Here is an 11,662-nt window from a genome sequence, read left to right as displayed (position 1 = left end):
CTTAGGCCACACCAATTTAATTTCTTGGTTAATGGATTTTTTTTTAATTTTAGCACAAGGACATCATTAAAACAGAAAGCTAGGGGGAAAACTTGCACCTGACCATGTTCACTCCCTGAAACTGTATGACCAAAGTACAAACTTTCCTCTGAGATTCTGTTTTCATGTCAATTTTCTAATCTAGCATTTAACCAAGAAATCAAATTGGTGTGGCCTAATCATGTTTTCAGATACAAAGAGAAAGAGTAAAGATCATCATGAAGATACAAGATAACTTTTGAAGCAAATGGTACAGACCTGGTTTTCAGATATGAAGTCCAGCAGCTGCAGTACCAGTTTTCGACTGGAGTGGAGCAGCTCCCCAAGACTGTAGAGGGAGTTAAAATCATGGTTCAGATTCAATAAGATCTCTTCAAGTCAGTAAACCAGACAAATTATCCGGTAACATTTTACTTCAAATATATAAACCTACAATAGAATAGATACAGAAAGTTTCAAATAAGTTGATAAACATGGTGAAGATAGATCAACTTTGTTGTCTTGCCTTTGGATAATAAAGGAGATAAAATGAGAATCCAAATGCTTCATTATGACCATGCCTTTGCAGCTATTGATTACTGACCTCTCCAGCCTACACAGCCCTTGAGCAGCCATCCTCTCGCACACCCGTGTGTTCAGTTCCCCGTTAAACAGCGGGATCCCATAGAACATGTCCAGCATAACCCACTCAGCCTCCGTTTCCTCCGTCTGTCCTTCTTTTCTTCCATTGTTCCTCAGCGGTGATGAGACGTCGAGCGAGAGAGTGTCCCGATTCACCATCACAAACGAGTCCCCGTTGTTCTCTCCACTGGAGGATCCCTCCTTCTGTCCATCCGTGGCGTTCTGTCCTTGTTGTGTTGGCATGGCGATGACCTGGGATGAGGTGCGATGAGTCTTGCCAGTCTTCAGCATGGTGACATAGCCACATGTGTGGCTGAGGTCCAGTTGGGAGGCCAGCTTCTGTACCGCATAGTGGGCCTGCATCATGTTCCTGGAGAACAATACTGAGAAAACACATTGTTTATGCATTGATATTGTGAGGCAATAGGGGGTCCATAAACAACCATGAAGTTCAAATGCTAGTCAACCGATTTCAACTATACATCAATAGGTGATAAGTCCCTACCTTTGTCACCTGCATCCTCCAGAGGGAAGGGAACATATTCTGTCTCACCATCTGTGTACAGTCCATGAGCCTGGGACAACCAGTAACATGTAGTGTTATGTACACTCAACACACACTGTACCAGTAGGCAGGTAGGCATAACCTGCAAACCCTCTTCACTTGTAGCTTTATTACATGTAGGTGGAAAGAGGTTACACCATAGAACTGCCTTTAGTTGGTTACGTGCACAGCCACTTACAAAGTTAACGAAAGCCGCTGTAACCTGATTAATCTCTGTTCACAACACTACAATACTGAGAATACAAGACTCAAGACAGTACAGAGTAGAAAACGTCTATGCTATCCAATAGTGCTTTTCAAAAATGTGCAAGTCAGCACTCAACAGTCTTTCTGAGGAAATACGAAAAGAAAACAGAAAATGTCAGGCGAGTGTTCAATACAGTGGATCCGGCATCAAGACTTGGTATGTGCAAAATGTAGTCTCCGACAGACAAAATGTTATGTGTACAAGAACTTCTTTGGTTTTAAATTTGGCCCATGAAACAGGTCGGAATCACAGGCCATTCAAAAATTATCATTTGCATAATTTATACTGATAAGGGTCTGACAGGTCAACCAAGGACATTGATACATTTTTTTCATTGTGGTCCACTGTATCACAGATGAAATGCAATATCATAATTAACAAACATAGATCAAATTTCAACCTTTTAGATATGTTTATAAATTAGTTTTATCTTAAGTAGATGCAAACAAAAATAATTTTGTCTATTGACATGAATAAATTGCGCCAAAACTGCTTTTCACATAAATTATGTTGATGAGCTGCAGTACAGTGATATGGCAAAGCTACCATAAAACTAGAAATAGGACTGCTTCATGCATTACATTCTAGAGCTTGGAGAAATACATTGCAGCAACCAATGGTTCAAAGAGAAACTGTTAGAATTCTCTTTCACTTTTTTGAAAACATAGATGCAGGACAAAGGCAAACTGGTGTATATCTGCCATATAGCATCTACACACACTAAAATGTGGATAAGAAATGTCCACCAGTCCCAGACAGTGTAGGAGGTTAGTTGTACCTGTATGAGCACAGCGGAGTGTGTGAGCGCGTCATTCAGCGTTAGGAGGACATTCGATGTCGCCACCACGCCCGGGTCGTGACCCCAGGTGGTGATCAGGAGCCGGTCGTACTCCTGGAACACCGATGGCAGCCGGCGCAACCGCGTACCTCGCACCTGTTCACACAAAAATGTCAAAACTCATGCACAAGCAATATTTCATATTTAGTCTTAGTTTGGTTTTCACTAAATGCTATCTATCAAATATTACCAGTCTTAGTATAACACTAGACAATGATAAGATCTTAGATTTACATAACAGGAGCATGTAGCGATACTTGACAAACCTGGTACTGTATAACATCACGAAAATTAACCGATAGACAGCTTTAGAATATTTGATTATTAAATGAACATTTAAAAGACACTATATATGTAAGGTATGGGAGAATTCTTAAGTAGGCGTGATGCTATATTAAGGAAAATTAAGACTGTGGTGATTTGAGACTTATTCACCAGAAGAAGTGTAGGAGGTCCACATCCAGTCACATGGTACAGGAACAACTTAAACCAGATGGAGTTAACCTGGAGTGTGCAAAAACAAACATTACAGAACGGGGTAAATTCTGTAAATAGCTTGACGGTTTTGGAGATTATTTCTTTGACCTCAAGACACGTACATGAAAGTGAAACACAGCCTAACTGATTGTTTAGATACAAGTGCATAGATAATGGCATAGAGTGTTCACACAAGTGCATTGCTACTATTTCATTCAGCCATCTTGGGTTTAAAGGATTAATGTTTTTACATATTTTTGATGAGCATCGTCTCAATTTTTTTCAATAAAGTTGCATCCCTGCAAAGAGATGTGGGTGTGGTGGATTGCAGTTTTGGCCTACCTCAGGAATGGCAGGGCCGATGTGCTGTGGGGTGCAACTGCTGACAGGCCGGATCTCGTTGCTCAGTGGTGCCATGGAGATCAGCAACCTAGTATTCAGAGTATTGGATTCATGATGATGAACAAAGTACAAGCCTCATGACTAGTTGTAAAACTGAAGATTCCAAAAATGGAAAGATTTAAACGTTGCAGAAATGACACACATACAATGTGGATAGTGGGACATACTCGGAATTGTGAGTGATCACAAACATGTAAAAAAAATGCCTGTGTAATGATACTTCTTATATAATTACATGTATTATATCTCTGCTGGGTACCCTATAAGACTGCCACATTTAAAAAAATTTGGTCAAGGTCTTCTCAAGAATGTCTTGAACACCTGGAAACCTGAAGTGAGCATACCTTGGTGATTACTGACGCTGAATTAGTAGATTCTTTAAATTCACCGTATTTTGATGTAGCGGTCTTAGCGTACCTTGACAGAATAAGAGAGTTGACGTTGAGTTTTTCTTACGTGTAGTTTTTGTTGAGCACCCTACTGCACGTGCCCGGGTCCAGCCCTAGAAGGCTCTCACAGCGGACCAGGTCCACCCCCAGTCCCGTGTTCTGGAAGTCTGGGTCAGGGGAAAGGTCTTTGTTGTGTCGCAAGAACACCAGAGTCTTTCTTAAGGTGTTGGCATGCTCAAAGTAGCGCTGGGCCTCTCCCTCTCCTACTGTCTCTATCTGTGGAGGAAAAACAGAAACTTTGAACTACAGGAGGGTCTACATGGGGGGTCTCAGCAACGGTTTACGCTGAATTGAGAAGTACCACCTACATATTACTCTAAAATCAAGGAAGGAAATTCGCACAATTTTGTCGCCTTCCTACGATTCCGGTATAAGATGGCTTTCCATACAAATTTTGGGAAATGAAAATAGGCTGCCAATGCTTTACGGAAAAGAGCATGCAGGCCCTCCTACAGGTAAAAGCAGAAAGGAACAGCTTCCCACTGTCACAGTGGTGAAAATTCGAAAAAAGTCTTCTGTTTTCAGCCATCACCAGGTAAACGTTTTTTCCCACAATGACAGAGAATAGAAGCAAGGAATCATCTTTCCGACCATGAATTTTCAAATCTAAGCTATACTGTAGTCTATATAACACTCACACAGCAGATCTAAACTTAAATGTAGTACAGAGTTAATATTTAGTCAGCAACATTTACAATTTTCCCAGCATCTTTTTCTCCAGTTCTACCACCCTGTAAAACACATACAGTTGTGCAAGTGACAAACCCACCTTCTCTAACTCTGCCAGGAAGCTGTCCAGTGACTCGTCACACAGTTTTCCCACCTCAAACATGGTGACGGCATGGCTCTTCAGACCCTGGAGTTAACAGAGAGAACAGTCCTTGGTAAATTGTAGAATTTTGGTAACTCCCCAAGTTTGCTAACTCTGCTTACAAATACACTTTTAGGATTATTAATATCATACATTGTTCGTGACTTCGCATACACATAATTCTGTATCAATAGGAATATTTCAGCATCATCATACAAACTCATTTGATCTTTAAATCTTCCTAGAAAAATAGTTCAATAGTTTCAAATTCTATTCTACTATAAAAATGAAGGGATTTTTGTCAAAGACCTCACTTCATTGACAAGTCTGTGAACTACCAAAAGAAATAACCATGAATATGCCAGGATGCCACAGTCTGCAGCAGAATTAATAATACAGTATTTCTTACCGGTGACAGATTGCCCATCATGAGGAAGGCTGTCAGTGTGGAATCAAACAGGAAACCGATCCTCTTTGTGTAGCCTGAGGTGGTGGCACTGCCGATACTGGCCGTGTCAGCTGGGGAGGGTCAAGAAAGATGGGCTTGAAACATTGCTTTAGTTTGTTTTTTACCAGCTGAATATGCAACTCAGGTCATACATCTCAGACGGAATAAAAAAACTGCCATATATTCCTTTGACATTACTAAAAAACGTAGTAAGTATTCAGCTAGAAATTCTATACATCCAGTAGGCATGGTGAGAAGCTACGTACCTGAGCTGTGCTCCTCTAGACTTACTGTGTCCACCTCATCAGCTGACAGCTCACTGCTGGCAGGCTGGACAGTAGAACCCCAGTCTATCAGCAGCTGTTCCTCCTGGGACAACCTGGAGACAGCATGGAGACAATTGTTATGGTTATGTCTAAAATTTGTTTATAGTATAGTATATAGTATTATGAAGTATGGTATCTTGTCCAATGGATGGGGATTGATACCACTTCCCAGAGTAATTATTGCAGTGTAGTGTACCTGACAGTGTATGTAATAACTAATACAGGCAAATCTGTAATCTTCAAGGTTCTCATGATATTAAAAGTTTGTACTTGTAGGCCATTAGCCAGATATTCAGTACCAAGGACAGATAACAGTCCTTTGGAGTAGACTTACTTCTAATGTAACAGAAAAAAATTGTTCAACATTGCTTGTAACTATGTCCCAGCACAAGCCTTTTATTTCTATACCATGTATGTGACTGCTGTTCAGCACCAAGGACATGCACATAATGGTTGATAATAGCTCTAATGTAACAGAAACAAATTGTTCAACATTGCTTGTAACTATGTCCAAGCACAAGCCTTTTATTTCTATACCATGTATGTGACTGCTGTTCAGCACCAAGGACAAGCACATAATGGTTGATAATAGTAGATAATTGCTGCCTGTGTTTTGGATTTTTACTGTTGCTGAAGGTGTAGCCAAATGCTGGTATGTTCCAAGGTACTGCTGTTGTCACAGAAAGGATTTACTTCTTCTGTGTAGAAATAGGCCTGTTTCTCCAGGAGGGATGGAGGCTGTCAGCATCTGGGTCTGATCCCTTCTTCTTAGCAAAGCCCAGCCGGCAGAACATGGACACGGCATTCTGTAACATCAGGCATAGGAAACACACGCACAGTTACTCACAGCTACATGTTTTAACACATGCATGTCTTTTGTGAGCTAAATCACACAACCAGGAGGAGGGATGACTTCTTATAGATACTGTAAATCACTTAAATATAGCGGGAGGAAAATATAGAGTTTGGGGGAAAATGTAGTAGGTCAGGGCACTTAATCTTAACGGTGGGAACAAACATTACTGTCTCAAATATTAGTGATGAAATATTTGCGATAATGAAATTTTAGCGGTTGACCAATGACCGTTAGATTAGCTAAAATTAAGTTACAGTTAACAAATCAAGAATTACAGTATGCAGTTTCGTTATTTCTCTATCTATTTGAGTCTATTACAGACCATGCAAAAGAGAGGGCAAAACAGGTGCATATCTTTAAGCAGTTTTTTTGATACCTTTGATCAATGTACAGCAAAAAGGTGAAAACCTTAAGTAAGAGATTCAAGTAATTATTAGTATTTTGATCTTGCACACAGTATGTACAGCAACGTATGGTCATGAGCTCCGTACCTTGACTAGTTGCAGGTCTATCTGTAGTACATTGGCCAGTTCATTGACTGTTGTGTGCTCATCAATGGACACAAAGATCTTGTAGAGCAGAGTCTCCAGATAGTCTCCCTGTACTCGATTCATCACAAATCCCTCCAGGGGAGGAACTGTTGGGAGCAGAGGAGAACATCAAAATCAAAATAAACTAACTTCCAATATACATGTATGATTGATGAAAGGCTATAAAACATTGAGAGCATTCAGTATCACAGGCAAAGTGAATGTCATAATTAGTTTTTTAACTGTATTAAGAAAGAAAAGTGTAGGGCTATGGATTTGACAAAGTTTTGCCATGATTAAAGGCTTGTTGCTGCAAAATTTGAAAGCACTCACCAATGATGCAGTCATCATCATTTATAGGAACCTCCAGATACACAAGTCCCTTGTGGTACAGACCTGTCACAGAGATGACACCAGACATGTTAATAGTGAAACTCACAGCTAACTGCAACACACACACTATCACGGGTGCTAGATACATATAACGTTCACTTATAATCTGACTTCTAGTGGACGGGTTAGTACTAACATTAGTTTTTTTTCTATTTGAGGATATAATTGATCAAAGATGAGCCCATAGCAGTGAAAATGTAAAATGCTGACAACAAATAACATGCCTAAACTTAAAGTATTCCTAGCATTTCTGTGACTTCCTCAACAGTTTCTTCACTGTAATCTCCTTATCAAAAAATCTGACTTACTCTGTATATATTTGTAGTCCAGCATCCCTATCTCCTGTGGCCCGCTGTCAATGATTATGTCCACCAAGTTCTTCTCAGAAACTTTACACATCTGATGAAAGAAGAGTTAGAAGTAATGAGGTCAAAATTCAGTCCCATGTATCAACATCTCGTGACAAAGATATCATTCTGTTCCTGGTAGCTTTAAGACATGAAAATGACAAAAATATAGGAAATCATGGCACAAATCCCCTCAAATGCCAGCAGTTAGGTAAATATATAAAAGACTGCTTTGTCATTAGATAAAAAATACCGAAACTAATCATTAGCCTCACCTAAGTTTTATTCTTAACCTCTATTTTGTTCCATGTTTGATAATTGTTGCCATACATGTACATTGTACTGTGTACTGTGTGTATCTTGACAAGCCTCATTTCATCTCATACACTGAATGAGAAAACATGACTACAAAGAAGTATTGATGAAGGTAAGATGAAGGTCAGACGAAGAGGTGCGTCCAGCCTACCTTGATGTCGTCCTCTGTAATGTACCCAGCCTGTGAGATCCACCACGGCTCCAGACTGATGTCCACCGGCGTGGTCGGTAACAGGTCCCTGATGGGCTTTCTCCGGAAAAATTTCTATGAAGGAAAAACAACATTGACTTGAACAAATCAGATGCAAGCTAGAAGAAAATCCATAACAAAAGAATTGCATTCACTACTGTCAGTGGTATTTACAGAACACCATTCTACAGATTATGTACAAAGTGTGTTCTGTTTTTTTTTATCAAATCAGAATTGAAGATCCTTCACTCATTATAATGTACATGGTAGCATTGTTGCCAGATGATTTCCCTACTCATTTCAGACAAGGCTAAGTAAGCACTACTTTACCTTCGATGAGCGACACTGGTTCATCAGGTCAATGTACTGGTTCCTGCCGATGCCCATCAGTCGCAGGCCTGTCAAAATGGTATCAGAAGTCAGGACGCCTAGAAGTTGTAGCGAAGCCATGCATACTACTGGCATCTATTCAATGATCATCTAATCTTGGACATCTTAATCATGCACTCTTAGTGATGAACCAAACAGGAAAACCATCTTCGATTATCATTATTAAAGTTCATCTATGTTGGTAAATGACATTATAAATAAAGACTGAACTTTACATAACTTGTAAGAAATTTTGGGTATGTCCCAAGTCTTCCAAGTATTGGTCTGTGTAAAGTTCAGTATTCATTCATAGAGGAAAAAATGTATTCACAGCTTCAGTTCCTAAAGCCTGGTTACACATAGCCAAACATGGCTCCCAACTACCAGCAAACCAAGGTTGGCCGTAGTTTGGGAGCAGTCTGACTAGTTGTAGATTAAGAGTCAAATTTGACTCCCAAACACACCCTGACCTCTACTGATCATGACTAAGTCTTACTCCCAACCATTCTAGACCTCCCGTCCAAAGCTGAACACCAGCAAACCGCACCGAAAACCAGCTGACCTAGCTCCCGAACCATTCCAAACCATGGGTGGGAGAAGGTTGGGAGGCCATGTTCGGCTATGTGTAACTGGGGCTTTACTCACAGTCAGCAGCAGTGAAGTTGGGCAGGGAGTCGTAGCTCTTCTCGTTGGCCATGGTGTCCTCCATGATCCTGAGGTAGTAGGAGAAGGGGGTGATGCGCAGGCCCTTCACCATGATGTCAGACAGGTGGTACGGGTACAGCAGCAGGTGCTCACGGCTGTACTGCAACAGGTCCTCGTAGTAACGCTTCTCGTCTTTACGGACATGGCGCACTGAGGGGGTACAGGAAAGCGATAAGGCTTTATGCACATTGAGTCATGTCTAATTATGCTACAAAGAAGAAACATAAACAAGAATTGAACTGACACTGTCCAACCAAAAAAATTAATTCTGTTGGAAACTGGTGTTTATTTTCCAGATGTTAAGATGTAGTTGTTGGGCACATATCAGTTGGCAAAGGTGATATGTGGTAAGCTTATCAACAAGCAGTCTTCACAATGCGCACTGTCGGCATCAAACCGGTTTTACAGACAGCAAATTAAAAGGCTAACACTGTCATGGCTAACTCATGAGCAGACCATCTCCAGTGTAAGTGTGTACTAATGAACAGGCGGTACATGATAACAAGCACATGCACATGTAATGTCATCAGCTGTTTATCCATCTCCTGCTGAGAGGGCAGCTGGGGCAAGGCTACTGCAGTTCAACACACATCCACAAGGGGGCAATCAACAGAAATGTATTATATTCTTGGTATTTCAGGCAGTGAACTTATACATTCTAAAGGTTAAGAAGGCAGAAGTGCTTATCACTGATAATTCTCAAGGCCTTAAGTGATTTTTAGATTGGCTGATTGCTATCTTATTGTATGAACCCCAGATCAAAGAGTATCCACAAGTCCTAGACTTTCTGCTATCTAAAGTGCTGTTCAACAATAGTAATCTCTTAATCTATCTAGTGACCTCTACTGAGCCCCTCCTCTACAGACCTGGTCTGGTCTGTTTGCGGTTTCCAAGGTCTGACCACAAAAAGACTTATCAAATACAATTATGATTATAATGACCAGTGCCAAACAAAGAAATACTATCACCATTTACATCTATTTTTCAAAATGACATCTGGTAGCCTTTGAATCAGCATATTTCATAAAGCTGTTCCGTGAGAATGCTTACTCCCTCTGGGGTGGAAGACCCCACAGTACCATCTGGTAATAACCTTCTGGGTAAATCCAGGTCTTTGCTGGGATGATTAACTTTTCTCTATCTGATGACCCTTGACCAAGATTGGCGGGGAGTCCTCAAACTTCCGATCTCCAAATCCTACAGGTAGTTATGGGATACCTTCATTCACAGAGGGAGAAAACAGACTTCAACGGACACTGACTGACTTGTCTTCCAGTTGGCCTTGTCCTTTCTTTGGTGCTAATTTCAATTGAAAAGAATGACTCCTCTGTAAGATATGGTAAATACATCTCAGACAATGTTGATTATTTTATGTGTTACATGATTCTCTAAGGTCTGACTCAGGTATCATACACACTTGTGAGCAGCCAATGTGTGTTACACATTAAAAACTAATAACTTCATTGCACATTAGGCCGAGATATGAATTATGAATGTGAGTGCAAAATAGGTAATTTTGTAAGTGATATATCATGTTAATGAAATTGCCATTTGCAAGACAATGATGAAATGTTATTTACCAAAAACTACATCTAAGAGGCAAATTCACACCTGAACTGATTAGTCTGAGGAATCATTAAGGATGATGTTGTAGGGAAGATATGAATTATCTAATATTTTGCAGTAAAGAACATAACATCTCTGGCATACGTCCGGGTTTATTAATGAAACATGTCACTCTAAGGAGACATAATCATATTTGATATCTGTAGCAGGTGTTGTGCGGTGTGTAGGAGGGGAGGCTCAAAGTTCCAACATTCCCAACTTTAGGCAGGGGGAGGGGGAGAGTATATCATCAATGGAACAGAAAGTTTAGAGCTTAGACTGACAGTTTTTGCGCCCTCTACTTAAAATTCTTAAAATTCCACCCCAACACCATATGTAAACACAGCGCTGTATGGATGACAACATCAGTTAGGACTGAAGCATTCAAGTTCGTAAGGTTAGACCAAGGTTACGGTCTGGTTCAAGAAGAGTTGGCAGCCACAGGGGTGGTCCGCAGATGGCTTTTGACTTCATCAAGTGGAACCCAGTCTACAGTCCCACACAAAAGCTGCACTGTTGCACATCCTACAAGGAAGGATACTTATTAAACATTTTACTTCATTGCTGTCAACTTCAGAGGATGTAATAGGATCTTCTTGTCCTCTGACAGGTTTAAGACTTTACCTAGGAAAATGGTCTTTCCTTCCTTAATGAAAGTTAAGCAAAATGTTGGAATATCAACCTCGAACCAATTGAAAGTATAGCTGCTATACATGAGTTTTCATCTGGAACAAGGGCTTGGCTATGGTCTCTGAAAAACATGTTGGGAATAAAAGTTAAAAGGATGAAATAAATTATGGTATCATGTGTAGCACTAAAAATAAACAATGTGTGCAGGATATTACAAAGTCTTAATCCTAATCTATTGAGACAACTGAAAACAGTATATTTGATTTTCGAGGATACACTGTCTACTTCGATTAAGGTTACTTCAATAAAATTAGGTCACCATATAATGGAACATGCTGCGTCATATCTAAGGGGCCCTGCAGGGGGGCACACATTGTGCTAAATGAGGAAGAGACAACTCCCTCAAGACTTCAGTAACTTCTCTAAGTTTACTGTTTTCCAACCATCTCTAAGCTGTTTATACCGTCTTTAATGTTGAAAGCCATGTTGAAAAGCTTTG

The 11,662-nt window shown here is 40.3% G+C and overlaps 1 protein-coding gene across 1 annotated transcript in view; it reads right to left on the bottom strand.

Moving 5' to 3' along the window:
- The window catches only part of LOC136427721 (protein FAM91A1-like), a 41,696-nt gene that overhangs the window by 1,247 nt on the left and 28,787 nt on the right, over window positions 1-11,662 (bottom strand). The window contains exons 3-19 of the mRNA XM_066416832.1: window positions 8,869-9,078; window positions 8,185-8,252; window positions 7,816-7,929; window positions 7,311-7,401; window positions 6,943-7,005; window positions 6,571-6,716; window positions 5,917-6,029; window positions 5,164-5,276; window positions 4,859-4,968; window positions 4,408-4,494; window positions 3,646-3,854; window positions 3,130-3,217; window positions 2,746-2,814; window positions 2,251-2,406; window positions 1,166-1,235; window positions 623-1,043; window positions 298-367 (exon numbers count right to left, since the gene is read on the bottom strand). Of these exons, the coding sequence (XP_066272929.1) occupies window positions 298-367; window positions 623-1,043; window positions 1,166-1,235; window positions 2,251-2,406; window positions 2,746-2,814; window positions 3,130-3,217; window positions 3,646-3,854; window positions 4,408-4,494; window positions 4,859-4,968; window positions 5,164-5,276; window positions 5,917-6,029; window positions 6,571-6,716; window positions 6,943-7,005; window positions 7,311-7,401; window positions 7,816-7,929; window positions 8,185-8,252; window positions 8,869-9,078 (2,198 nt within the window). The remainder of the gene's footprint in view (window positions 1-297; window positions 368-622; window positions 1,044-1,165; window positions 1,236-2,250; window positions 2,407-2,745; window positions 2,815-3,129; window positions 3,218-3,645; window positions 3,855-4,407; window positions 4,495-4,858; window positions 4,969-5,163; window positions 5,277-5,916; window positions 6,030-6,570; window positions 6,717-6,942; window positions 7,006-7,310; window positions 7,402-7,815; window positions 7,930-8,184; window positions 8,253-8,868; window positions 9,079-11,662) is intronic.

Source organism: Branchiostoma lanceolatum, chromosome 2 (assembly GCF_035083965.1).
Source record: "Branchiostoma lanceolatum isolate klBraLanc5 chromosome 2, klBraLanc5.hap2, whole genome shotgun sequence".
Classification (NCBI taxonomy): domain Eukaryota; kingdom Metazoa; phylum Chordata; class Leptocardii; order Amphioxiformes; family Branchiostomatidae; genus Branchiostoma; species Branchiostoma lanceolatum.
The sequence above is the reverse complement of the archived record's forward strand: the minus strand, read 5'-3'. Positions and strand labels throughout refer to the sequence as shown.